Source organism: Zootoca vivipara, chromosome 2 (assembly GCF_965207765.1).
Source record: "Zootoca vivipara chromosome 2, rZooViv2.hap1.1, whole genome shotgun sequence".
Taxonomy (NCBI): domain Eukaryota; kingdom Metazoa; phylum Chordata; class Lepidosauria; order Squamata; family Lacertidae; genus Zootoca; species Zootoca vivipara.
The window spans coordinates 85,297,425-85,321,151 of record NC_142584.1 but is presented as its reverse complement, the minus strand read 5'-3'; the positions used below and the strand labels follow the sequence as shown (position 1 = coordinate 85,321,151).

The 23,727-nt window shown below is 44.8% G+C and overlaps 1 protein-coding gene across 6 annotated transcripts in view; it reads left to right on the top strand.

Annotated features, from left to right (window-relative positions):
- Positions 1-23,727, top strand: part of GRIP2 (glutamate receptor interacting protein 2) — a 202,295-nt gene that overhangs the window by 121,851 nt on the left and 56,717 nt on the right. For all 6 annotated transcript variants that reach the window (XR_015948463.1, XM_035106512.3, XM_035106510.3 and 3 more), the window contains exons 2-7: positions 6,765-6,845; positions 8,514-8,649; positions 9,054-9,199; positions 10,407-10,493; positions 11,001-11,076; positions 12,112-12,257. Coding sequence is in view for 5 of the 6 variants with exons in the window: in XM_035106512.3 (XP_034962403.3) it covers positions 6,765-6,845; positions 8,514-8,649; positions 9,054-9,199; positions 10,407-10,493; positions 11,001-11,076; positions 12,112-12,257 (672 nt within the window). In the remaining variant the exon portion in view is untranslated. The remainder of the gene's footprint in view (positions 1-6,764; positions 6,846-8,513; positions 8,650-9,053; positions 9,200-10,406; positions 10,494-11,000; positions 11,077-12,111; positions 12,258-23,727) is intronic.

The following is a 23,727-nucleotide window of genomic DNA, read 5'->3' as shown; positions in this document are numbered from 1 at the left end:
GCATAGAACTAGGGGGGGAGGGGAGTTGCCCTCATGCTGTTCACCTCAGGTGGCAAATAGTCTTGGGTTGTTTCTGCAAGCAACCACAGTGCTCAGGTTCATAGAATCATAGAGTTGGAAGAGACCACAAGTGCCATCCAGTCCAACCCCCTGCCAAGCAGGAAACACCATCAAAGCATTCTTGACATATGCCTGTCAAGCCTCTGCTTAAAGACCTCCAAAGAAGGAGACTCCACCACACTCCTTGGTAGCAAATTCCACTGCCGAACAGCTCTTACTGTCAGGAAGTTCTTCCTAATGTTTAGGTGGAATCTGCTTTCTTGAAGTTTGAATCCATTGCTCCGTGTCCGCTTCTCTGGTTCATACTGGAAAAGACACTCTGTTGTCTCCCTGTGCAACTCTGTTCCTCATCAGTGACCATTTCTAGAGCTCACCTGCCCTTTAAACAAATCCAGTGTCAAACCTGTGGATGTCATAGTTTCCCAGCCAAGAAACTAAGGGCATTGTTGCTCTGTTGGCATCGGGAATTTCTTGACAGCCTACACAAGAATAGTAGCCATGTAGGCATATTGGAAGCTGCCCATCTAGATCAGCATTGCCTGCAGCAGCTGACTTTGTTTAGTCGTTTAGTCGTGTCCGACTCTTCGTGACCCCATGGACCATAGCACGCCAGGCACTCCTGTCTTGCACTGCCTCCCACAGTTTGGTCAAACTCATGTTCGTAGCTTCGAGAACACTATCCAACCATCTCATCCTCTGTTGTCCCCTTCTCCTTGTGCCCTCCATCTTTCCCAACATCAGGGTCTTTTCCAGGGAGTCTTCTCTTCTCATGAGGTGGCCAAAGTATTGGAGCCTCAGCTTCACGATCTGTCTTTTCAGTGAGCACTCAGGGCTGATTTCCTTAAGAATGGATAGGTTTGATCTTCTTGCAGTCCATGGGACTCTCAAGAGTCTCCTCCAACACCATAATTCAAAAGCATCAATACTTCGGCGATCAGCCTTCTTTATGGTCCAGCTCTCACTTCCATGCATCACTACTGGGAAAACCATAGCTTTAACTATGCAGCAGCTGACTATCCTGGGTTTATGGGGAGGGATATTTCCTGGGCTGTCTGGAGATGCTGGGGATTGAACTCAGGATCTTCTGCATTCAAAGCAAATATGCTACCTACCACTGAGCCCACAGCTCTTCCCCTGCAGAGATAATATATATCTGCGTAGCACATAATATCTTTTTGAGCAGGATGTCTGATGTGAACGCTCCTTTCTGCACTTCTCGTGATATGCAGTGGTAGACATGAGCGCACATGTCCTAATACACAGTGCACTTTTAGTTGGAGGTTAAAAATTGGAGATGTGTCAGATCTCTCTCTCTCTCTCTCTCTCTTTATCTCTCACTTTTTTTTCCTGGAGGGAAAGCTCGTAAGAGCCTATTGTTCCCATGGCTCCTAAGATGACATGGTAAGAATGAGGACAGGATATTAACACACAATATAAGAGCCTTAATTGAAGATGGGGTAGAGAAGGGAGGAGGGAAATATATCTAATAAAGTAAACCTGATTGACAAAGCAGGAAGCCAGCCAGATATGAACAAAAGGCGCACAGCAGGGAAATGAATGCAAGCAAATGCCAATCCACACTTCAGCAGGCACCTTCCTTGACTGCTCAAACATTTTCAGTCAGATAATGAGCAAAAACAAACACTTTAGCATCCTCCTCTCTGCTGGGGAAAAGAGCTCAAAAGGAATGGAGGGGAGAGAGGGAAAGTCTTGGTGCTAATTGTTTGCCATCTGAACTGTCAGTGAAATGCCAGAGGTTTTTGTTGACTGGCACCTTTGCTGAATGATGGCTAATTGTGAATGGTGAGAGTAGATTTATTATTGCTGGCTCAGGCCATTTAGCTGTTTTTTGCAAATATTGATGATGATGAGCTGGTTTACCTTGGGCCACACTCTTGAAATGCTAGCTTAGCTGTCAAGCTTGTTTGTTTGTCCGCACCATTTGCACTTCTGGGGCAGGGTGCTACTGATGCTGAGGGTGTTACATCAGCTGTTGCTTTGGGGTTACCAAAAGGAAATCTCAACACTCATTCTTGGTGCTCGGGAAGGGATTGCTGAAGTGTCTGTAATGAGAAGCAGATGGCTGATGGCATGTCTGGGGCATCCATGTAATTGTGAAGTTGGCTTCCGTGGCTCCCTAGTGCAGCCAGTCTCTGCTTCTGGACTAGGAACTCACAGTGGCAAAATTGTGTGCCTGCCTGTCCCATAGAAATGCTTTAGGTAATTTCTCACAACAACCACAACAACAACCACTTATATTGCCAGATACCACCCTGAGCTCGCTATGGCACCCAAAAGATGTTATGTCAGTTTTTGTTCTCTTTTTTTTATCTTGGAACTGCTAAGGCAGCACTCTGGCAAGTATTCAAGGCATGGTTTGAAATAGGGATGGGGGAGAAATTTGATTCAATTCACATTTAAAAGCTAACTTTACCTAATTTGTACTTTCCCAAACAACATGTGAACTGAAACACAGCCATCCTTTGAAATCTGCACTGTTTTTGAATTTTGCAATGTTGTTCTCCAGCCAAGAAATGTATACAAAAAATGCATAACATAGGTTTAAATGTGCATAAAAATAAAGATGGTAGTGAAAATAAAATGCGTTATATTAGGAGAAATGGTTTTGCAAAAGGTGTGTGTACGTTTGGCAAAATAGCCTACAAAATGTGTGTATCAGGGTAAATTTGGTGATGAATCTTCATGGAATTGTAGCGTTGTAAGGGACTGCAAGGGTCATCTAGTCGAAATCCCTGCAGTGCAAATATCTTCCACCCAACATGGGGCTCAAAGCCATGCCTCTGAGATTAAGAGTCTCATGCTCTACAAATTGAGCTATTACCTGCGTAATATTTTTTTTTTTAAATCACAAACTGACACAAAAATGTGGAGAACTGAACTTGCGATTGAGGAAAAAATGAGAAACTGAAAGGGACCTAAATTGACAGATTCACCCACCTGTAGCTTTAAGTGCTTGAGGAGGTGCTTTGGAAGCCATTATAAAGTCCAAACTTTTGTCAGACTACCTGGATGGTTGAAATGAACTTTATTATTATCATTATTTATATTCATATTAGGCAGGCTGTTTCCCAACTAAACAATAAAATTGTAGACAATTAACTGTATGCATCTTTGCAGTTTACTAAATTAATTTGAGTATGAATTGAAACAACAATAATTCTGAAGCAAGAAGCATAATTTCTGTATGCTTCCGAATACCACTTGCTGGGAACTGTAACTGGAGAGGTCCTTAGGTCCTACCATACTTTGCAGGCTTCTGGTGGGTTGGCTGCAGTGAAAACAGGATGTTGGCCTCATGAGCCTCTGGCCCAGTGGCGGAGCTTTATGCTCTGGCACCGGGGAGCAGAGAGAAGGCAGGGGTGGGGCTGGCATGCGTCTCGGGGGCGGGGTGCAGCCACAGTGGCATCCCACCGGGATCGCGCTGCCGGGGGCGGTGCACTCCCCCCACTCCTCTTCCTCTGCCAGTGCTTTGGCCTAATCCAGCACGGCTTTTTATGTTGTTAGTTTACACATATTGTCAAACAGGAGCAATGGATTTAAGCTACAAGAAAGAAGATTCCACCAAAACATTAGGAAGAACTTCCTAACAGTAAGAGCTGTTCGACAGTGGAATTTGCTGCCAAGGAGTGTGGTGGAGTCTCCTTCTTTGGAGGTCTTTAAGCAGAGGCTTGACAGCCACCTGTCAGGAATGCTTTGATGGTGTTTCCTGCTTGGCAGGGGGTTGGACTGGATGGCCCTTGTGGTCTCTTCCAACTCTATGATTCTATGATTCTTTGATCTTAGAGACATTCCAGACAGGATGCTTTTTAGTGTTGGTCGATTTTTTCATTTTTTTAAAAAAACCACAACATTGCTATTAAATTTCATTGGAGGGCATCTTTTGGTATATGACAACCATCTGGTCAATGGAAAATGTATTTTTTAAAAAATCAATTAAACTTCACGGTCCTATTTCTATGCTCCTGTGTTTGAGGTGGTGAAGTTTTTCCCAGAGCACACTCCGTCCTGTTCCTGAACTGTAGCATTTCTTGCATTGAGGTGTTGCTAGGGAGGAAAGCTACTTTCAGTTGCTGATCCAGTAAAAAACAAATGAACAGCCAGCTGACTTCAGCAGGGTGTGGGGTGGGGTGTATAAATATATACAGTATATCAGAAGAGCATTTGCTGATGCCATTCAGAGCCTTGGGGTGCTTCCATATTTCCCCTACCAAAAAAATTACCACCATCAACTGCTGCACTCCTCAAAATCAATGACAATGGTTCTGACTTAAAACTCCGCTTGTTTTCCCATGGAGTGGGAAGAGGTGTACCTCGGGTTTGGCAAATGTGGGGCCCCAGGCCTGGAGTGTGTGTGCAAAAATCACCTATCAGACTATGGTGTGTGTCACGTATGTGTGTGTGGCGACACAACACCGCTGTTTTGACGAGATCAAACACGGGAGAAGTTTTTCGTCCTTCTCACACTGTAGCAAAAACACATAGATGTTTTTTCACACTTCCTCCTCGCCTCTCCCTCTTTCCTGATGCTTTGAGCATTTGGGTCGTGTGAAATGTAGTGATTTCTAACGTGGCTATTGCAGCACAGTGATTTTTAGTTTCCAGGTGGGGAAACCAATACAGCTCTTTGCCAAGGGCACAAGGAACCCTACCTTGGGGAATGGGGCATGTATGTGCACAGGGCTCTGGTAAGCGTTTTCCCTAAGCCCCCAAAAAGAAATACTGTGAATTAGGTTTAACTTTGACACATGCAGCTGTTCTCCAGTATGGGTTCCACATTTATGGTATGCAAAGTGACTGAAATTTAATAAGCATGTTGCATTTAAAACTGGCATTTCTGTACGATTCCACCACTCTCAACTATGCGTTGATTTTTTATTTTATTTTATTTTTTACTTTCCAGTACGAAGCAAATATCCAGTGGGTGCTGCAGTGATCAGACACTTGATAAGTACCTATTAGAGACTGAATGGGTTTGGGACCCTGAGAGTTAACTCCTTCTGTGCAGTAAATTATAGGCTGCAGTGAGATGCATTGCAAGTATTGTACCCTTGGGTTCCCTTAAAACTGTTTTCGTTCTATCAGTATTGAAGTTTCTGTGATTTGATACAGTCAGTAAATGCGGGAGGAAAAGAGATTTGAGAGTTCTTATTTCCTGGCAAATAAGTATCTCCTTGGGGGAAAAAAAATGCACGTCAGAAGTGAAATCCATATTTAATTATACCATTTGCATTTTAAGCTGATACTCTTTTATATACTGTTTCCGTGCCGCCACCCCCACCCCCACTTTGAAGTTGCAGCAAGGAGAGGTGACTTTGAAATAAAAGGATGCAAGGGAACAGGTGATTGAATTCAAGTATAGTGATTTAGTGCTCTGTTGGTATCCTGATGTATGATTCCATTTCTGGGGACCATGAGTTTCTGCGCAAGTGTTATGGCATGCTTAAAGCCATATGGGAATGATGTTCTTTCACCCTTAAAGGGTTATCTCATGGAAAATAAATCAGATTGTCCTTTTATCACTGCTGTCCTGGAAAAGTGCTACTGGAGTAGGGAGGCCATATTTAGTCTTAGGTGTAAAGCAATCTTCCACATGCCTCACAGCATTGCCCTGCCACAACATTAAGTAGCCCTTATGCACACTGCACAATGGAACTTCCCCTTCCTCTCCTCTGTGCACTCCCACCTTCAAATCTGCCATGACGATTTCCCCAACTCTCCACAGCAGATAGAGGTGTGGGAAAACATAGCACACAATGACATTGTTGGATCTGACCCATTGTAAGTCGCTTTGACTCTTCCACCAATTGCCAAAGGGGATAGAGCAGGAACGAGGCTGCTTGCAAGGTGGCGAGGCTACCGTAGCCTCCAAAGCAGTATAAGAAGCCTCTAAATCAGGCATCCCCAAACTGCGGCCCTCCAGATGTTTTGGCCTACAACTCCCATGATCCCTAGCTAACAGCACCAGTGGTCGGGGAAGATGGGAATTGTAGTCCAAAACATCTGGAGGGACGAAGTTTGGGGATGCCTGCTCTAAATGCTATGGTGGGTGGTAGAGAAGTCACCAAGGAATGCCATTTTCAGCACTATCTCTACAGCCACAGTAACATGTACGCTAATTCTGAAGGTTATAAAAGGACTTTGCAAGGAAGTTTACAAAGCCAAAATTCAGATAACCAGAGTTCCAAAAAATTATCTGTGAGGACCCTATTCCATGAGGATTCAGTCAGTTGATGTTGATGTTGTTTTGCATGGAGAGACAACTTTGTGAGAGCAGTGACATCACTCAAACTTTTCTGATTCTTCTGCAGAAAAGTAATAGTTAAATGTTGGGTAAGCCAAAATTCAAATCACCCTTTGCTTAACTCTAAGGGTTTTTTTCCGAGTGACTATTAAATTTTACTTGTGATGCTCAGGCACTGCCAGCCGGCAACGTGCAGTTTGCAAGTGTTAAAATGTGTGAGACTCAAGATTTTCAAATGCTTGGTGTCAACACAGCATTATAAAATGTCAACGAAACAAAAAGTTGTAAGAAATATTTGCCATGCCAGTTAAGAATTAAAAGCAATGATTATTTTGGGCTTGCTTATAAAGCCCGCAGACCACTCGTGGGTTGTGACCTACAGGTTAGGAAGCACTTGTTTTATAATTTGCACATCAGTCTGTTGTGATTTTTGTTTTGGTAGATGATGGCCCTTACTCGAAAGGGAGCAAAGACTCAGGTGGACTGGACACAGCCCTGGTTTCAAGAAGGCAAAGTATACCAGGTAACTGGCGTATTCTTTTAGCCATGTATACCTTTTTTAGGTCAGTTAGGTTTCATTCTCAGTTTGGTAACCATCAAAAGTTGTTTGCTGGGTGTGGTAGAGTCGCTATGCTAACTTTCTGGCAGGTGGGCTGCTTATTGGAAAGGACTGGTGCAGTGCTCATGCCCCAGCAGATGTTGGGTGGGTGCTCCTGGCCACGGGCTCACCTGGTAGCTACACTCGTAGGTTGCAATTTAAATATTTCCCACTGTGTCAACACTAGATCAGGGTCATAATGGGAAATTAAAATTGCTGCTGCAGAAATGCATGTGTCTTTGGGGGGGACAGGGGCATGTTAGGACAGGGATTAATGTTGCTGAGCTCTAATGGGGGCACTTGAGCCCTGGAAGCTGCCTGCAGATACTAGTAGTTCCTGATGCAGTAAACCATGGTTTGCACCAATGGCCGTAGAGATGTGTTGCTGCACCAAGGTTAGCTCCAAAAATTAAAAGGAGGGAATTTGCATGTGATGAAAAAGCATGCAATCCCTGCAGCACTCCTGACCTCATAACCGAAGTTAAGAAATGGGGCAGCAGTAGGCTCAGGTAATTCCTATAATAATAATAATCATCATAATAATCATAATTACAAAGCCAAAAGGAGGAAATGGAAAAATATGTTGAAGGTGAGGAGGAAGAGGAGAAAAGAGCTATTGAAGAGCACATTCCAACTACTACTCATTTTTATTGTTCCTTCAGTTTTGATTGATCAGTCGCATGAGTTGCGATATATTCTGTAGCAGCTTGAGCTCGTAATAGTGAAGACTTGTAAAACATGCTCTACTCGTATGCATTACAAGGCTGAAGAGTGATAAATATTTATAGGGGGACCATTATGCAGCACTTATTCACCTTCATTCATGCATTAATGTCAGATTATCATTTAAATGGCACAGGTGTGATATTCTTCGTTCTTCCATTACTGAGTGTCCTTGGGTTTAGGCCCATTTGCAGTCACCTGTGGATACTGTGGCACCTACACCTGTTTGCACCATGGAGAAGTTCAGGATCATCAATGCAATCCAAAGCAGAAAATGCATAGAAGAGAGAGCAGTGGGTCCTGAGCACTTAAATCGGCACATAACATTATACAAGAACTAATATACAGCAAGCCTTTTCCTCTTCTGAAACAGACAGCAAGTACAGTCGTACCTCGGGTTACGAACAACTCGGGTTACGAACAACTCGGGTTACGAACTGCGCAAACCCGGAAGTATTTTCGGCCGCGTGCGCGGTTTGCGCATGCGCAAAATGGCGGTTCGGGTTACGAACTTTTCGGGTTACGAACTGCGACCCGGAACAGATCGTGTTCGTAACCCGAGGTATTACTGTAATAAGACTTAAAACAAAACAAAAAACCAGCCTGGCACACTATCGACCTTATTTTTGGAAACACATGTGCCAAAGATCTTGGGCAACCCTTAGCAAAGACTCTCTTATCCCCCCCAAACATAGACAGTTTGGGGAAAATAAAGTAGGGAGGATTGGGCAGTTATTAAGCACCTTGAGCATCTCCATTGTCTGTGATGTTGTATGTAAATGCTGAAATGTATTTTTCACTGTTTTACTTACGATATGTGCTGGGCAGTGTAACAATGTCCAGGGATTTCTTCCTACATTTTCTCCACAGAAGAATTCAGAGGAGTCACTATTGTGGAACTGATTAAAAAAGAAGGAAGCACCCTTGGCTTAACTATATCTGGTGGTACAGATAAAGATGGTAAACCAAGAGTTTCCAACCTGAGACCAGGAGGGCTGGCAGCAAGGTAAACCAATCACATTGACAAGGATAGATTTCATTGTCTTGGGATCACGCATCACCAGCAATTTTTTAAAGCACTTTTTGCATGTTAGATAGCTGAATAATAACTTCTTCCAGCCTCACCTCCTAGCACAACTTTACTAGTTATGATTCAGTGGGTGCATATTATAAACCTTTTTCTCATTTCCCTGAACCTTCCTTATTAAAAAATAAAGAAAAATGCTTTTGTGCACGGTTCTCAAGTAATATCTGCTGTTACTTTCCATATGGCATTTAAGTTCACATTCCTCATTATGTAGGTAGTTCTCTCTATTTAATAAGCCAGTAAGGATGCAATTGCAGATAATGTGAATTATGAAAAGGGTGCTGGAAAGATGCAATTGAAATGTTTTGTTGTGTTTGTTGCAGGAGCGACCAGCTAAACGTGGGTGACTACATCAAGTCAGTGAATGGGATTAACCTGACGAAACTTCGCCATGACGAAATCATAAGCCTGTTGAAGAACGTGGGGGAAAGGGTGGTGCTAGAGGTAGAATACGAGCTGCCACTAGCGGGTTAGTACCTCCTGGGTGGAGTTACTGCTGTAATGTTTCAATATTTAGGTGGCTTCCCCTCCCCTCCTTGCCTCTTGTACGAAATTGGTTTGAACAATCAGATCATTCAGCCATCTTGCTCCAGTTAGTCTCCATTGATAGGCGGCGGCAGCAGCTATCTGTAACATTTCAGGCAAAGGTTGCTTCCAGCTTTGTTCTAGGAAATTCTTTTAACTGGAAATGCCAGTGATATGAAACCAGGATCACTTCCAGTGACTAGGTTGGATCCGGAATTCTCAATGCTGTTGCTTGTGAACACTTTGCAATCCTCAGGATTTTACAGGAGTAGCAGATGGAGAAAACAAACTGTTTCCACCTGTAGCTGGTGCCCCAATTCTACTGTCTGTGGATATTTGAGCAGATGACCGACCAGATTCTTATTTACTCACAAACTGAAGCAAATGCTCATGATGATGATATTATTACATTTCTTTGCATTTGCTTTTTTTATTTAGGTAATAAATTTTTTATACCGCCTGGTAGTAAAAAACAACAAAAACCCCTCAAAGCAGTTTTAAGTATCACTAGCATCACATTTCCTTTAGGAATGTTCAGTACAGGCAACCTGTGTGCATCAGCGGAGCATGTATAAGCCTGTTTCCCCCCTGTCCCCATCTCGTTCCACCCTATTCTGCCCTTTTCTGGGTCCAAAATGACCCACGCATCAGTGGTCACATGTCAATTGAATGTGCACAAAATGGTTACTGCCTGTACTTTAACCATGTTTTCTACTTTATAATCAAACTATTCTTTTAGCCTGTGAAGATTTGAACATAGTCATCTAGGGTTGCCTGCTGGCTTTTTGCCCGAGATACATGACAGTCCAGTAACCACTGCCAGCTTCTGAAAGGTGCAATCAGATTTGAAGCTTCCAGGAAAAGGGCAATGGTTTGCTTTAGTACTGTATTATGTGTGCATTAAGAGAGCTGGAGGGCAGTCTAGAAGATTGAATCTTGATTTAGCCATATTTTTAATTCTGTTTAATAGCTTCATGTACTTAAGGCAAGCATTCTTTTTACCTGCTTCAAAAGCCCACCATATTGCAGGATTTATGAATGTGATTAGGCAAATTTTCATATCGGATGAAGAATGTTTTTTTTTTTTAAAAAAAAGAGGAAGTATGGCAGGTTAAGGATGTCAATTCACCCCTTTTCTTCCCTATCTCTAGCCCCGGATAATAGTGCCGGCATCATTCCAAAGACCATTGAAGTGACCCTGTACAAAGAAGGCAACAGTTTTGGATTTGTACTACGAGGTCAGATTCTCTTTGGTTAATGATGATAAAAACTACGTTGCTGGGACATGTGAAAGTGGGGGAGAGGATAAAGCCAGTTATTCTGTATAAATCAAAATCCTAAGCTAATAATCATACAGCACAATCTTTGAAGAATGATGACTAATACAGTTTTTGGGTTTCGTCTTTATTTCGGAGATTCTTTGTGTTGCATCCATCAAAGTCACTGAGCTCGCAGAATGACTTCTGCTCAATGCAACAGAATGCCTCCCCTCTGAATGCCCTTCAGATCTGTTTCTGAGAGTTGGGGCGACCTGCAGATCAGATTTGGGGGTGTGCAGTTGGAGGAGAGGGAAGGGAATTTCCATTAACATTAGCAGATGCCTTTCCATCCACATAGTGACTCATTGGATTGAATCCTTTAATAGCTGGGGTGGAGAAGGGTTCGTGTCTTCTGCTGTGGTACAGAATTTTCCTATCTCTGCATTACAGCATTTATTTGGTGTGTTTTTTGCAAATTTGTTACAGGAGGAGCCCACGAGGATTGGCACAAATCCAGGCCATTAGTACTGACATATGTTAGGCCAGGTGGTCCAGCAGACAGGTAATGTTCACATTTAGCAATGGAGCTTAAACAAATAGGTGTTTTGCCAACCTACCTGAAGCTCCTAGTACAGGCATAGGCAAACTCGCCCCTTCAGATGTTTTGGGACTACAACTCCCATCATCCCAGTGGAGTTTGCCTATGCCTGTCCTAGTAGGTCTAGTATCTAAGTTTGATATCTGGGCGCACTCTCTACCTGTCTCTTTTTCTCGACTTTCCCCCAAATGATCACTAGCTAGTCTTTCAAGAGACTGAAAATAGTTTCAGGCCAAATTCAAATACTGATTTCCATGCTTACCACTAATTTGTGCAACTGATTTTAAAAATAGCTGTTATGTATGCTCTAATTGAGGTTGATAGATTGTTGCAAGATCCCTTGTCTCAGCCTTTGCCAATTTGGTGCCCTCCAACTGTTTTGGAGACTACAGATGATGGAGTAATTACTAACAGCAACAACAACAATTTATTTATATGCCGCCCATCTGACTGGGTTGTCCCAGCCACTCTGGGCGGCTTCCAACAAACACAGTTAGACATCAAACGTTAAAAACTTCCCTATACATGGCTGCCTTCAGATGTCTTCTAGAAGTCAGATAGTTATTTATTTCCTTGACATCTGATGGGACGGTGTTCCACCTTGGTCCAAAACAGCTGGAGACCAGTATGGGGAGAATTGTTCAAGCAGCAACATCTGTGCCATTAAAAGTACCTGGAAAGGGGGCCAAAGAAATATTTGTCTTGGTAAGCTAGTTATTAATTGACTTCTCCACTTACTACATTTGTACAGCTTCCCAATTACACATGCTCCCTGGCCGACTCATAAGAATGAAATCCAACATAATACAAAGCGCTAAAGTTAGCAAAGAAACAGTGTTCTTTCCGGCAAATGTGCAATAAAAGATGAATAATAAAGCATAGAAAGTAAAAACACAAGCTGTTTGAAAAGCTGGTTTTCTGGTCCACATATGCTTCATTTGGGGGGTCTGTCTGTTCTGGTTTTATATGTGTTAAGAATTGTGTGCAATTTTCCTGCAGGGAAGGGTCTCTGAAAATTGGGGACAGGCTGTTGAGTGTTGACGGGATTCCTCTTCACAGTGTGAGTCACGCTGACGCATTGAACATCCTTCGCCAGTGCAACCAAGAGGCACTTTTCCAGATTGAGTATGATGTCACCATAATGGGTAAGGGCTTTTGGATTCCCTTGGGTGGGGGTGGGGGAACACACAGGCATTGGTGATGGGGAGGGAGGAATTCATTTGCATTTTCTCCTCACCCAGTGCGGAATATATTGATCTGTGGGTAGTGAAAATTTTAAAGTTTAAAATTACCAGAGCGGCCACGAGGAATGGGCTAAAACATTGTAGGTTTTTTAAAGCAAGCTTGGGATAGATAATTGAGTTTGGAGGCGTGCTCCTGGAGTCATACAGTAAATCTAAACTAGATATGCTTTCTAAGAGGCATTCAGTAACATTCCCGAGTTCTGCTTCCCAAATTTCATGCACCAGTTTTCTTAAGCAACAAGTCCATAGACAAGTTAGCTGATTGTAAGCAACATCACAAATTAATACAAAATGATGGAGTTGCAGACAAGTACTTTGGTGCAAATGTTACAGTTACTACTTAGTAAGAGCAGCGAAGCGATGGGTTGTCTTCTCTAGGAAAGCTGTGGGATGTTTTGAGGAAGACATATAGACTCGGAGGTGGTTATAGACACGGAAGGATTGGCTCTGATGGAATGAACCCTGACGTCATAATGGAACATGGCTTGATGTTTACCGCATAGCAGAAAGTGTAAATTTCCCCCAGAAATTTAAACCTATTAAGCCTTCCATTGTATGTTAGAGGTAGGTGACTCAGCTGAACGAAGAGAACATAAGCTGAGGTTGCTGGGCAATGATTTAGTCCAGCATTCTGTTCTCACAGTGGCCGACTAAATACCTGTGGGGAACGCGGTGCCCAATGCATAAAGGTCCCAAATAAAGTAAAAAAAAGACTTGAAAAATAGAAAATTATGCTGTTTGGCACATGGACATTAAGCTATTGCGGGGTAAAGGAGAGCAGATAACCTGCCAGGTGAATATTCCAGACAGGAAGATCTAGTCTCCTATCCCCATATCCTTAAATCACCTGAAGTGCCAGAAAATGCAAGAAAATATTTGTTTCTTTGTTTTAATATATGCCTTCATTCAGATCACATTCTTCCATCTATGTTCAAAGAAGAAGGAAAAGCAAAGTGCTTTGTGTTCTCATGCTTTGCATTCACAGGCCGAACAATATAATTGAAGCATTCATTTATAAATCGTTATCTATAGTCATCTGCCGCTTATCTTGTTAGCAAAGGAGAAATATGGGACTAGAGAATATGCAGAAATTGGCTATAGGAGGGAGCATAAACAAGGGATTTTATAGTGTCCTTAGGAAAGGATGTTCTACTCTCTCTGGCAAAATTGTTCACAGGCAAGAATATAAAGCAGTGCCTATTAAAATCGATGGGGTGCTTGAGACTTGCCTGAACTTGAATCTGCTGCTAGCCCCTTGTGGACGCTGTTTCCTACCCTGCACAGCCTGTATGTTTTCTCTTCTCCTGGTTTTCCTAATGCTAGAACACTTGCCCTCCGTTCAAAAGACCCTCAGTGTTCACGTCTCTGGCTTCAGAGCTGGACGTCGAAAACTAAAAATTGAATCTAGCTGTGGTGAAGTTACAGTAAATTTTAGACTCTGAACTCAATAATCTTACCCTCTTTAGATCTGCATTACTTCAAAATGTGGCAATGTTAGCTGACGGGGGGGGGGGCATCCTCCTCCTGCTCATTCTGCTGGGTTGGGGACTGAACTTGTGCCAGAAAGTCCTGCGCTGACACGACTTCAATGGTTCCTAATCTCTTCCTGGTGTACGTAGTAGCCAGAAAGAGCTAAAGCCCCATGCTGATGCTCGATGAGAGAGGCAGATTCGTCTTATTTGTGGCTGTTCCCCGAGTAGAAGACAGGCAGTGGTGGCGTGGCCTGAGCAGAAGATGAACCCTGCTTGATTTGTATTGTAGGTAACTGCTTCTGTCGGAGAGCAGAGCCCAATGCGAAGTGTTTTTTAGGCACAGCATCTATTCAAGCCTTTGAATTTCACAGAATTTGTGTAGGAGGCATTTAGCTGCTGTGTAGCAAATTAGAGCAGTTCACGCCAGAAAATACGGAACAGAATGTGCAGATGATGGGTTTAAGGGTTACTGCTGAGTCCAAAGCTGTGCTGGCTGCAGAAGCGCGGTGAACTGTCACAGAGTGCGATGCCTCTCGGGGGGTGGGGGGAACAGACTGGACTGCCTATTTTTAAAGCCTTTTCCCCTGCACTTCTCATTGTAAACCAAGGAACCACATTGCCCTGTTTAAGCTCTGGAGCCAAGAAAGGTGGGCGGAGGGAGGGGAGAGAATGGTACCCGGTTATATTTTCGTTTTAGTAAATTAAATAGGGCTGCATTTCAGAATGCTTCAAGGGGACTGTGAAACTGCTCCCCACCCCACAAACTGAACACCGTCAATGTGCAGCTAGATTGTGTGTGTGTGTGTGTATAAAATTATTGGAGAAGCTTTTAGATATTTTGTCATGCAATATCTTCCGAAGTTGGAGGTGGGTGGGTCAGAACTAAGCAATTTTTGAATTTTCCATGGAGATAACAGCATTACTCTAACCCAGAGCTTTCCAAACTTTTCATGCTGGTGACACACCTTTTAGACACGCATCATTTTGCGACACAGCAATTCAGTTTTACTATCCAACTGGAGGCTAAACTAACACCTTTCCAGCCCCAAGGGAAATGCGAGCAGCATTCACGAGACACACCTACACACTGCAGCCAACACACTAACGTGTCGCGGCACTGCTCTAACCAAAAGCAAGGACCAATTGATAACTCGGATAACTCGGATTACGTGTCCTTGAGTTCATGTGCAGCTTTCTGATCATCAGAGAAGACAGGAGAAAGCAGGCCTGTGCAGAGCTTGTCTGTATGTCTGGCAGGCCCCTGGTGGATCATCCCCCCCCCCCTCAGACAGCTTTGCCTTCTGAGGCCTGGGGCAAATGTACCTGCTGCCCCCACTCCCTGCACAGGCCTGAAATAAAGGAACTTAACCCTTTCTCCCCTACTACAGTCGTGAGTGGTAAACACTTTCCTGAAGCTGATACTTCCTTTGGGGAGGTAGGGAATCTCATATTCATGTCAAATTTGGGATTTTACTCAGGAAATAAGCTGGGGAGCAAACATTTAAATTTCCCCATCTGCACCTTTTCTCATCACATTAAGTACTACCTCATACATTAAAAAAAAGCCTGCATGCTTTTTTTGGGGGGGGGGGTGTAATATGATTTTCTTGAGCTTTCATAACTGGTCACGGACAGCATCACACCACATGTAGGTCACTGTGTGTTAAACTGGACTGGAGCACATCACGGTATAAGCAGGAGAGGACCATGTTTTGCTTGGATCCTCCTTGAGGGAGTAGGAAACCCTACATAGGTAAAACTAAGATGTCACAAAGAAGGCTAGGTGAGACCTCTTTTCCTTGATGTGTGGTGGGGCAGTATTTAATCATGCATTCCCACTTACATGTTCTGATGTGTTGCTGTCAAGTATTACCCAGATTATAAATTATTTGCCTACGCCTTAGGCCCTGATATAGTGGCCATGTGTCCTAATTCACAGAGCCCAGTTCTCTATTTGAAGGGTTGTCCACTTTAAAAATAAAGAGCCAAAGGAAGGGAGAGCAGGGACCTGGAGGTTGCCCATCGACAGTTGGTTACCTGCATAGCAGACTGAGCAGGCATGCAGCTCACAACCTTCCACACTGTGGTGAGATGTATCATGTTTCTATTTTAAATTATAGAAACTGTTTCTAAATTTGCCTCTGTACATGTAAATAAGCACATGCAAATTGGCACCCAGCCTGCATTGTAGTTTGTGCAGCGCATCATTGTCTTTGGGTTCTTAATGGCCAATCTGTCCAGCAGACCTTCATCTCGTATCTACAAGGGGGAAACTCCCCAGCCCCACAGTGCAGATCAATAAAGTACAGGTGTAGCAATTCAGCCTGGCTTCTGAACTTGGGATTTCTGCTTCCAGAATCTGTGCTGTCTCATATCAAAATGTGGAACATGCATCTCCACCCAAGAGGCTGTGATTTAAAGCTGACTTTCCTTTACCTGCCTTGTGCCCTCCAGGCAGTTTTGGACTACAACTCCCATCATTCTCTGCCAACACAGCTGTGCTGACATGGGCAGTTGGGACTTGTAGTCTCAAGCATCTGGAGGGTACCAGGTCATCAAAGGCCAGAGTCGCTCTGCATGCCAGCTTTCCAACTGAAACTCAGATGTGATTTGCAGTAGCTCCTCAAAGATACCTGGAGTTGGAAAAATAAAAAAGCACTGCAGAATATAGAGCAAATACGCATTGACAGAAATGAGCAAAAAAATGTTTTGCAGATTGCAAACAACTGACATAAGAATAGGCTTTCGAGACATCGGTCTAATTCATGTTTACTGCATATGGTTGGGTGATGCTGATAGGAGCTGGCTTATTGAAGTAAAGCGCATCAGAGTGAATATTTCCTTCCTTTTCTGCCTTGTAGGCACAGATATTTCTTTGGGTTTGCTTGCTTCTTTATATCCGCGAACATGTATTCCCTTTTTGTGACACTTTTATTCCCGAAGTTTTCTGTCCGGGGTGGGGTTAGATGCCTCATGCTTCTAAGCTTTTGTTCGTAACACAATAGCTCTTGGCAGAAAAAGTGCTGGGAGGCTGTTCCCCATGAAGGAAATCTTTTTCTTCCCTACTAGAAATTATTGGTTTTACAAATTTCATGGATAATTTGGGGGGTTCTGATCTGCAGAGCTGGTGCCATAGCTGGCAAGGCTCTTTGAAGAAAGGCTGAGGAAGGCTTAACAGCCTTCAAATTTAAAACAGAACTCTTACCCCATTTCATTTTCATTTGACTTTTCCCAGTATATCTGAATGATACACACCTGCTTCTCTCTCCCAGCTCCTATGTGTCCACCCCTCAGTGGACACAAATTAAGTACTTAGTTTTAAACCAGTCACTCAATTTATAGCTCCTAATCCATATGTTAAAAGGTGGAATGAAAAGCTTCCCAGCCGTTACTTTGAGAATTAAAGCGAGAGACGGCTCCTAGGGTGTCTTTGATCTGAGAACACAAATGTTCAGCTAACCAAGTAATCCTTCCTATACTTGAGTGAGAAAGCTACATGTTGATATTTTCCCAAATGGAGAATGCTGCCATTTGTCAAGGATCTCCAAGGTGTTTTGTGGTGGTGGAATAATAGGGTGTGTTCACATTACTGCCTTAGAGCACGGTGATGTTGTTCCTCCCTCCCCCAGTGCATTTCATAGTTATTCCACATCAGCACAGTTTCATTGGTGTCAGATTCGTTTCTGTTTGTGTACACACCAGGAGGCATTGATGGGCAGGGATGTTGTTGCCTCATGCAAAGGTGTGCACGCATGCCCTCTGTCATGTTGCATGAATCTGGTCCTTCTGTCAGAAGCCTATTTTTTGGCAGTGGGTGATCAGTTATGCTGTGCAACTGGGTTGTACCTTTCAATGGGTTGTATGGCGCATCTCCTGTGTTTATATGTATCCTCTGCCCATACCACATGCATCTGGAATAATATTGGCTCGTTTTTTGTGAATTTCGAGGGTCATGTAATGGAGGCATTATATGATCCTGTCTAAGGCACAGAAGAAGGGGGACACAGGTGGCGCTGTGGGTTAAATCACAGAGCCTAGGGCTTGCTGATCAGAAGGTCGTCAGTTCGAATCCCTGCAATGGGGTGAGCTCCCGTTGCTCAATCCCAGCTCCTGCCAACCTAGCAGTTCGAAAGCATGTCAAAGTGCAAGTAGATTAAAAGGTACCGCTCCAAGCGGGAAGGTAAACGGCGTTTCCGTGTGCTGCTCTGGTTCGCCAGAAGTGGCTTTGTCATGCTGGCCACATGACCTGGAAGCTGTATACCGGCTCTCTCGGCCAATAACGCGAGATGAGCGCCGCAACCCCAGAGTCTGTCATGACTGGACCTAATGCTCAGGGGTCCCTTTACCTTTACCGTAAGGCACAGAAGGGGCATGGAAATCTGAATCCTCCCACAGAAATCTGAGCCCTCCACCCCACCTCACCATCAGCTTCAGCTGGAGCTCCAAAACAAGAAGTGAGGTGGCTGGGAGAAAAGTAGGAAACTTTATGTTTTGGGGTAGCATACAAATGTCAATAAATATTATAAGTGTGCAGTAATGAAAGGGCTTTAGGGAAGTAAAGCCAAGAAGGATTTATCTCCTCTCAGTTGGTTGCCCCTACTTTTTCCTTAGGTGGGCTGCATTCTCTCTTCTTCTCCCACCTCACTTCCCACATGATTGCAGCAGGATTTGGCGCTGTCATGTCTACCTTGGTCTTTAGAGAAGCAAGGGGAGAAATGGCAGCTTGTTGTCTTAAGTTGTTTGGTGGAGCGACGCAATCAAACATGAAGGATGCGGAAGCTTGTAGTATCCTTTCCAAGGGAACTTCGGTGTCAAATCCAAAGAAGAAGAAGAGGAGTGATGTAAGCAAGAGGAACATTTTGAGTGCATGTATGTGCAATATATTGCTATGCTCCCCTGCTTCTCTGAAGGACAAGAAGGTCCGGGGAACAATGCTTATCCCAGTGTAGTTTCCTCTGGAGGCAGATTGCTAGAGGTTTATTATGGCTTTTGCAATATTCCAGTTTATTTTACATAATAAACAGGTTGGGCATAGGAGGCATATCCTCCTCTTGTTTGCTTTGATTCGGCGGTAAGATGTGGGTTTTCCTGGGGAAAGTGCCAGAACAAACAAAAAACAACAACCACTTGGGCATGGAGCTCCAAATCCCCAAACTGTGCCTACAGAGGAGCCCTTTAACACACCAGCAGACAATCAGAGATTCATTGCTTTCACATTAGATCTCCAGAGACTGAACTGGATATATGTGAGGGGTGTCTGAACTGCTTTTCCAGCTAAAGGGCCTGTCTGTTTTGGGGGCCTGCAGAAATAGTCCTCCTGAATGCCAGACAGCAGGACCCCCCCCTCCCTCGGCTAACCTTCAAGCTGAGTTGGCAATGAGAATCTCACCTAGGTGACAAGGTTCAAGTCAAGTGGTGCTGCCCAAGACCAGAGATAAGGGACCTGGACCTGTATGCCCTCCATTCTCTACGCCAATTCCAAACAAGCACTTGTTTGTTGCGTCTTCCTGCAGATCTTTAAGCATCCTATATTATAAAATGCAAGTGTCTCTGCGTCCACGTTTTCCCGTGTGTCCCTGGGTTACTGCGCATGTGCCCCAGGGACACAGGGATTGGACGGAGAGACTGGACGCACACACCGCGCACTCTCCCCACCGATGAAGAGAACCAGAACCCAGTAAACGAGCCAATGGCAGCTTCTCCTCACGCCTCCCACTCGATGAAGCCGCTGGCCCTGCCAGCGCCGCCATCTTCCCGCACCCCATTCTCCCGCCTGCTCAGCGCTCAGCCTCTTCAGCTGCTCGGTGGTCCGTCGGGGGAGCCTGGGGCCCTCGGCGCACATCCCCGCCGTTCCCGCCTCTCCGGGTGGCGCAGCGTGAGGCGGCGGCGGCGGCCCCAGCTTCTATAGCCGAGCGCCGGGGTTGCGCTCTCTCTCCCCCCCCCCGCTCCCAACCGCCGCAACGCTGCTGCTGTACTACGACCTCGCAGGGGCAGGGCGGGCGTTTGCGGGGTTTACAAACACCACGTGTCACTGCCGGGCGGCTGCAGCCCACGCTCAGTGGGGTCAGAAGAGGGGAAGGTCTTGGGGGGGAGGCGGGTGCTTCCCTCCCCCCCCCACTATTACAGTGGTTTGCAACTGGGTGCGTGTTGCGTGGGGCGCTCTGCATGCAGCGACTCGGGTACGTGAAGGACCCATCGCCCGCAAAAGCCGCAGGATGGATGGCGCCCTGAGGCATAAAGCTCAGCCCAAGCCTTAGCCCGGCGCTTCCTTCCTGTTTTGGAAAGTCTAATTGATACAGGGCATGGGGAGGCGGAGGACGGCGGAGCTTTCAAGCCGCTCCCCCCTCCCCCGATATTCGCAAAATCTCCGACGAAAGTGTCCCCCGCAGGCTTCCGCTTGCAAAGTGCTTAGGACTCACCCGAAGGCCCGTTTTCGCTCCTGCTGTTTGGAGCCCCTGTCTGCTGACTGTGCGCATGTGTGAAGGGCAGCTTTAAATTGCTTGCGTTAGGTTTTCGAACCCATTCATTTCCGTGAGGTAGATTGTAGACTGCATTCCAGCTATCCTGCATTTGGGTGTCCTCCGGCTATCGTTTCTCATACACATATTTTGAAATGGCATGTTTTTAAATTAAAAAAAGAGGCCGGCCCGACCTATGCTGTCTCTGGGGCTGCTGCAGCTGATCTTGGGGTGCTGCCTGGTGGCGCTGAGCTTCAGGGCGCTCTCTCTCAGCAACTCCCCACAGGTGAATAAAAATAAATAAAATATGTTCTAGCGGCCGTTTATTTTAACATTATCAACATGCCATGGCACGAAATAACACTTTGTTGGTGCAGATTTCCCTGACAGACAGGCAGAAAGACAGACAGAAAGACAGGTTCTAGCACCCCGCTGCTCCTCTCACATATCTTCTAGTGCCCGTTTTCTAAACGGGCTGAATGACACTAGTCTTTAATAAAGCACACCAAATACACATCTCAGAGTCTTCACTTGGGAGTGGGGCTGTGTGTGTGCAAAACTACATCACAGCAGTCCATCACTAGGCCATGGGGAAATGATTGATATTGGAGAAACGTTAAACAGGTCTCTCTTCCAAGCTCCCCATTCCCAGCTGGGTGACCTTTAAGGGCAAAGTATATTTCTGTCCGAGTGGTTTGATCTTCCTTTGACCCTCCTAGTATGCTTCTGCTGCAACTGTTCATCTGCTGCTTTTCCTGTTTGTAATTTGCAGGCAGACCCCTACCCTTCCTAATGGTGCTGAGAGGCCAAATTCATTGCTTGTAAAGCATTTTGCAATTCTTACGGTGTAGTCAATACAATCGTGCAAGATATTATTACCCTTTCAGGGCTAGCTTCCTTTTATTGATTATTTCTACATGAATTATGAAAGCTGCTGCTATGGTGGGGTGGAGGGTTTGGGGGGGTGGGTTAGCTGTACATCTCTGCCCTTAGCTCAGCAGTAAGAGATGTCAAGCTCTTGATCGTTCACAGTGCCATATTTAAGCAGACCGCTGTGCCTGAAAACAGTTGGCTGAAGCTTTTCAGCAAGAATTACATGGACACTGAGGTCCAGTGCCGAGGGCCTTCTGGGGGTTCGCTCGTTGAGAGAAGCCAAGTTGCAGGGAACCAGGCAGAGGGCCTTCTCGGTAGTGGCGCCTGCCCTGTGGAGCGCCCTCCCATCAGATGTCAAAGAGGAAAACAACTACCAGATTTTTAGAAGACATCTGAAGGCAGCCCTGTTTAGGGAGGTTTTAGATGTTTAATAGATTGTTTTTGTTTTTTTCTGTTGGAAGCAGCCCAGAGTGGCTGGGGAAACCCAGCCAGATGGGTGGGGTAATAATAATAATAATAATAATAATAATAATAATAATAATAATAATAATAAATTTATTATTTATACCCTGCCATCTGGCTGGGCTTCCCCTGCCACTCTGGGCGGCTTCCAACAAACGTTAAAATACATCAAATATCACAGATTAAAAACTTCCCTATGTCAGGTAGTTGTTTGTCTCTCTGACCTGTGATGGGAGGGTGTTCCACAGGGCGGGTGCCACTACCGAGAAGGCCCTCTGCCTGGTTCCCTGGTTTATTGCCTGAATCTGGCGATTGGTTCATTCTACTCTGTCAATAGCTCTCAGAGGTCTCAGGCAGAGGTGTTTTCCAGTCCTGAATAAACCAGAAATGCTAAAGATAGAACTCTGGGCCTCCTGCGTGAGCAGCATCTGCTCCCTTCTAAGCGATAGACCTTTCCTTAAACTATACTAGACATTAGCAGGAGAAAAAGGCAAGGAGAAGAACAGCAGCTCGATGGCACCTGGTTCTGCCCTCGGTGAGTTCTGCCCCCATTTGGATGGGTGATCTCTGCTCAGCATTGCACATGGGAGTCAGAGGCAGAGGAAGAATAGCTGCCTGTTCACTTTACCTGATGTCAGCAGCATGTGGTGTCTGATACTCCTGGCTCTTGGCACTGTTGCTAACGCAAACATTGCCAATCAGTCTGGATCTTCTGGCTGCGGGAAATGAAAGCATCTGATGCCTTTAGGTTTGTTGCATATCTTTCTGTGTTCCTCCCTAGAGCCAACACTTCTCTTTTTTTAGTTCCCTCTTAGCTTTTCAATGAAAGCTGAAATTGGTGCTGTTTTTTATTTATCTGGCATCTTTTAAACAAAACAGCTTGAAGCATTTTAACTTTCCAGGCAACCAATAAAACCCCTCCATACTTGTTTACAGTCACACCAGCGATAGCTTGGGGTTGAGTGCTAGTGGTGGAAGATCTTGCAGTGGATTAAGTAGGGTTGCAGTCTGGAAGGAGAATATAGCCCCCCTTCAGGGCTGATAGTTGCATCATCATCATCATCATTATTATTATTATTATTATTATTATACAGCAGAAGTAAGTGCTGAAACATCGGAGTGGGGAACTACAGAATTCATTCAAAGCTTTGGGAGAATGGTAGGGAGGCCAAAAGAAATTCACAAATCAGTGAACCAATGCAAAAGGGGGGGTAGCATGAAGAACTTAATTCAAGCCCTCCTGGATCAGTCTAAAGACCTTCCTAATCCCCCAGTCTGTTTTCATAATGGCCAACCAGATGCCTATGAAAAGCCTACAAGCAGGACATAAGCACAATGGCACTTTGCTGCATTGCGGACCGTAGACAATAGGGGCCCATGGCACACATGTCCCCGTGTCATTCACAACCGTGATTGAAGTGCTGGAGGCAGTGGGAGAATGCCACGTTCTCAACAGCCAAAAATATGCAGGTTTTGGGTGATGAGACAATGTGGCTTTCCTACAGTGCCAACATTGTGGTGGGGGAGCTGCCTGCATCCCCTGAAAACAGCTGAGCACCAGCTGTGCCTTTATTGCTCAAGACAATATTCTGGGAAGGCTCCTAGAAGAGGCAGTAGGGCCTGACCATGCAATGCTTTTCTGATATATGGATCAGGGTAGGTTTTTTTTTTTTTTGCTAATTATTAAAAAGCTAGCTTAGCTCTGTAGTTGCCATGAATAACACCTTAATTGCATGGCTGCCATTTCCCCTCCCCTCCGCCCCCGTAATAAACTCTGAATCCGTATTACAGAAGCAAAATAGATGCATCTTATGCCTTTTGAACTATATTTGTAAGGTGCACAGCAAAATTGTGCCTAATGAGCAGTAGTTACCATGCTGTGAGCTTTGTATATTTTGTATATGTACTCACTGATCCATATGACATGGAACGTGGAACATGAGACAAAGTTAGGGCGCCTGCTATCATAGGATGTAGTTTTGAGACCCATTAGCCCAGGGATGGAGGACCTCAGGCCTGGGGCCCAAATACAGCCCTTCAAGCATCTCTGTCTGGCCCTCTGGATTCTCCCCGTACTGGTCCTGCTTTGCACCCTCCTGGAGTTCT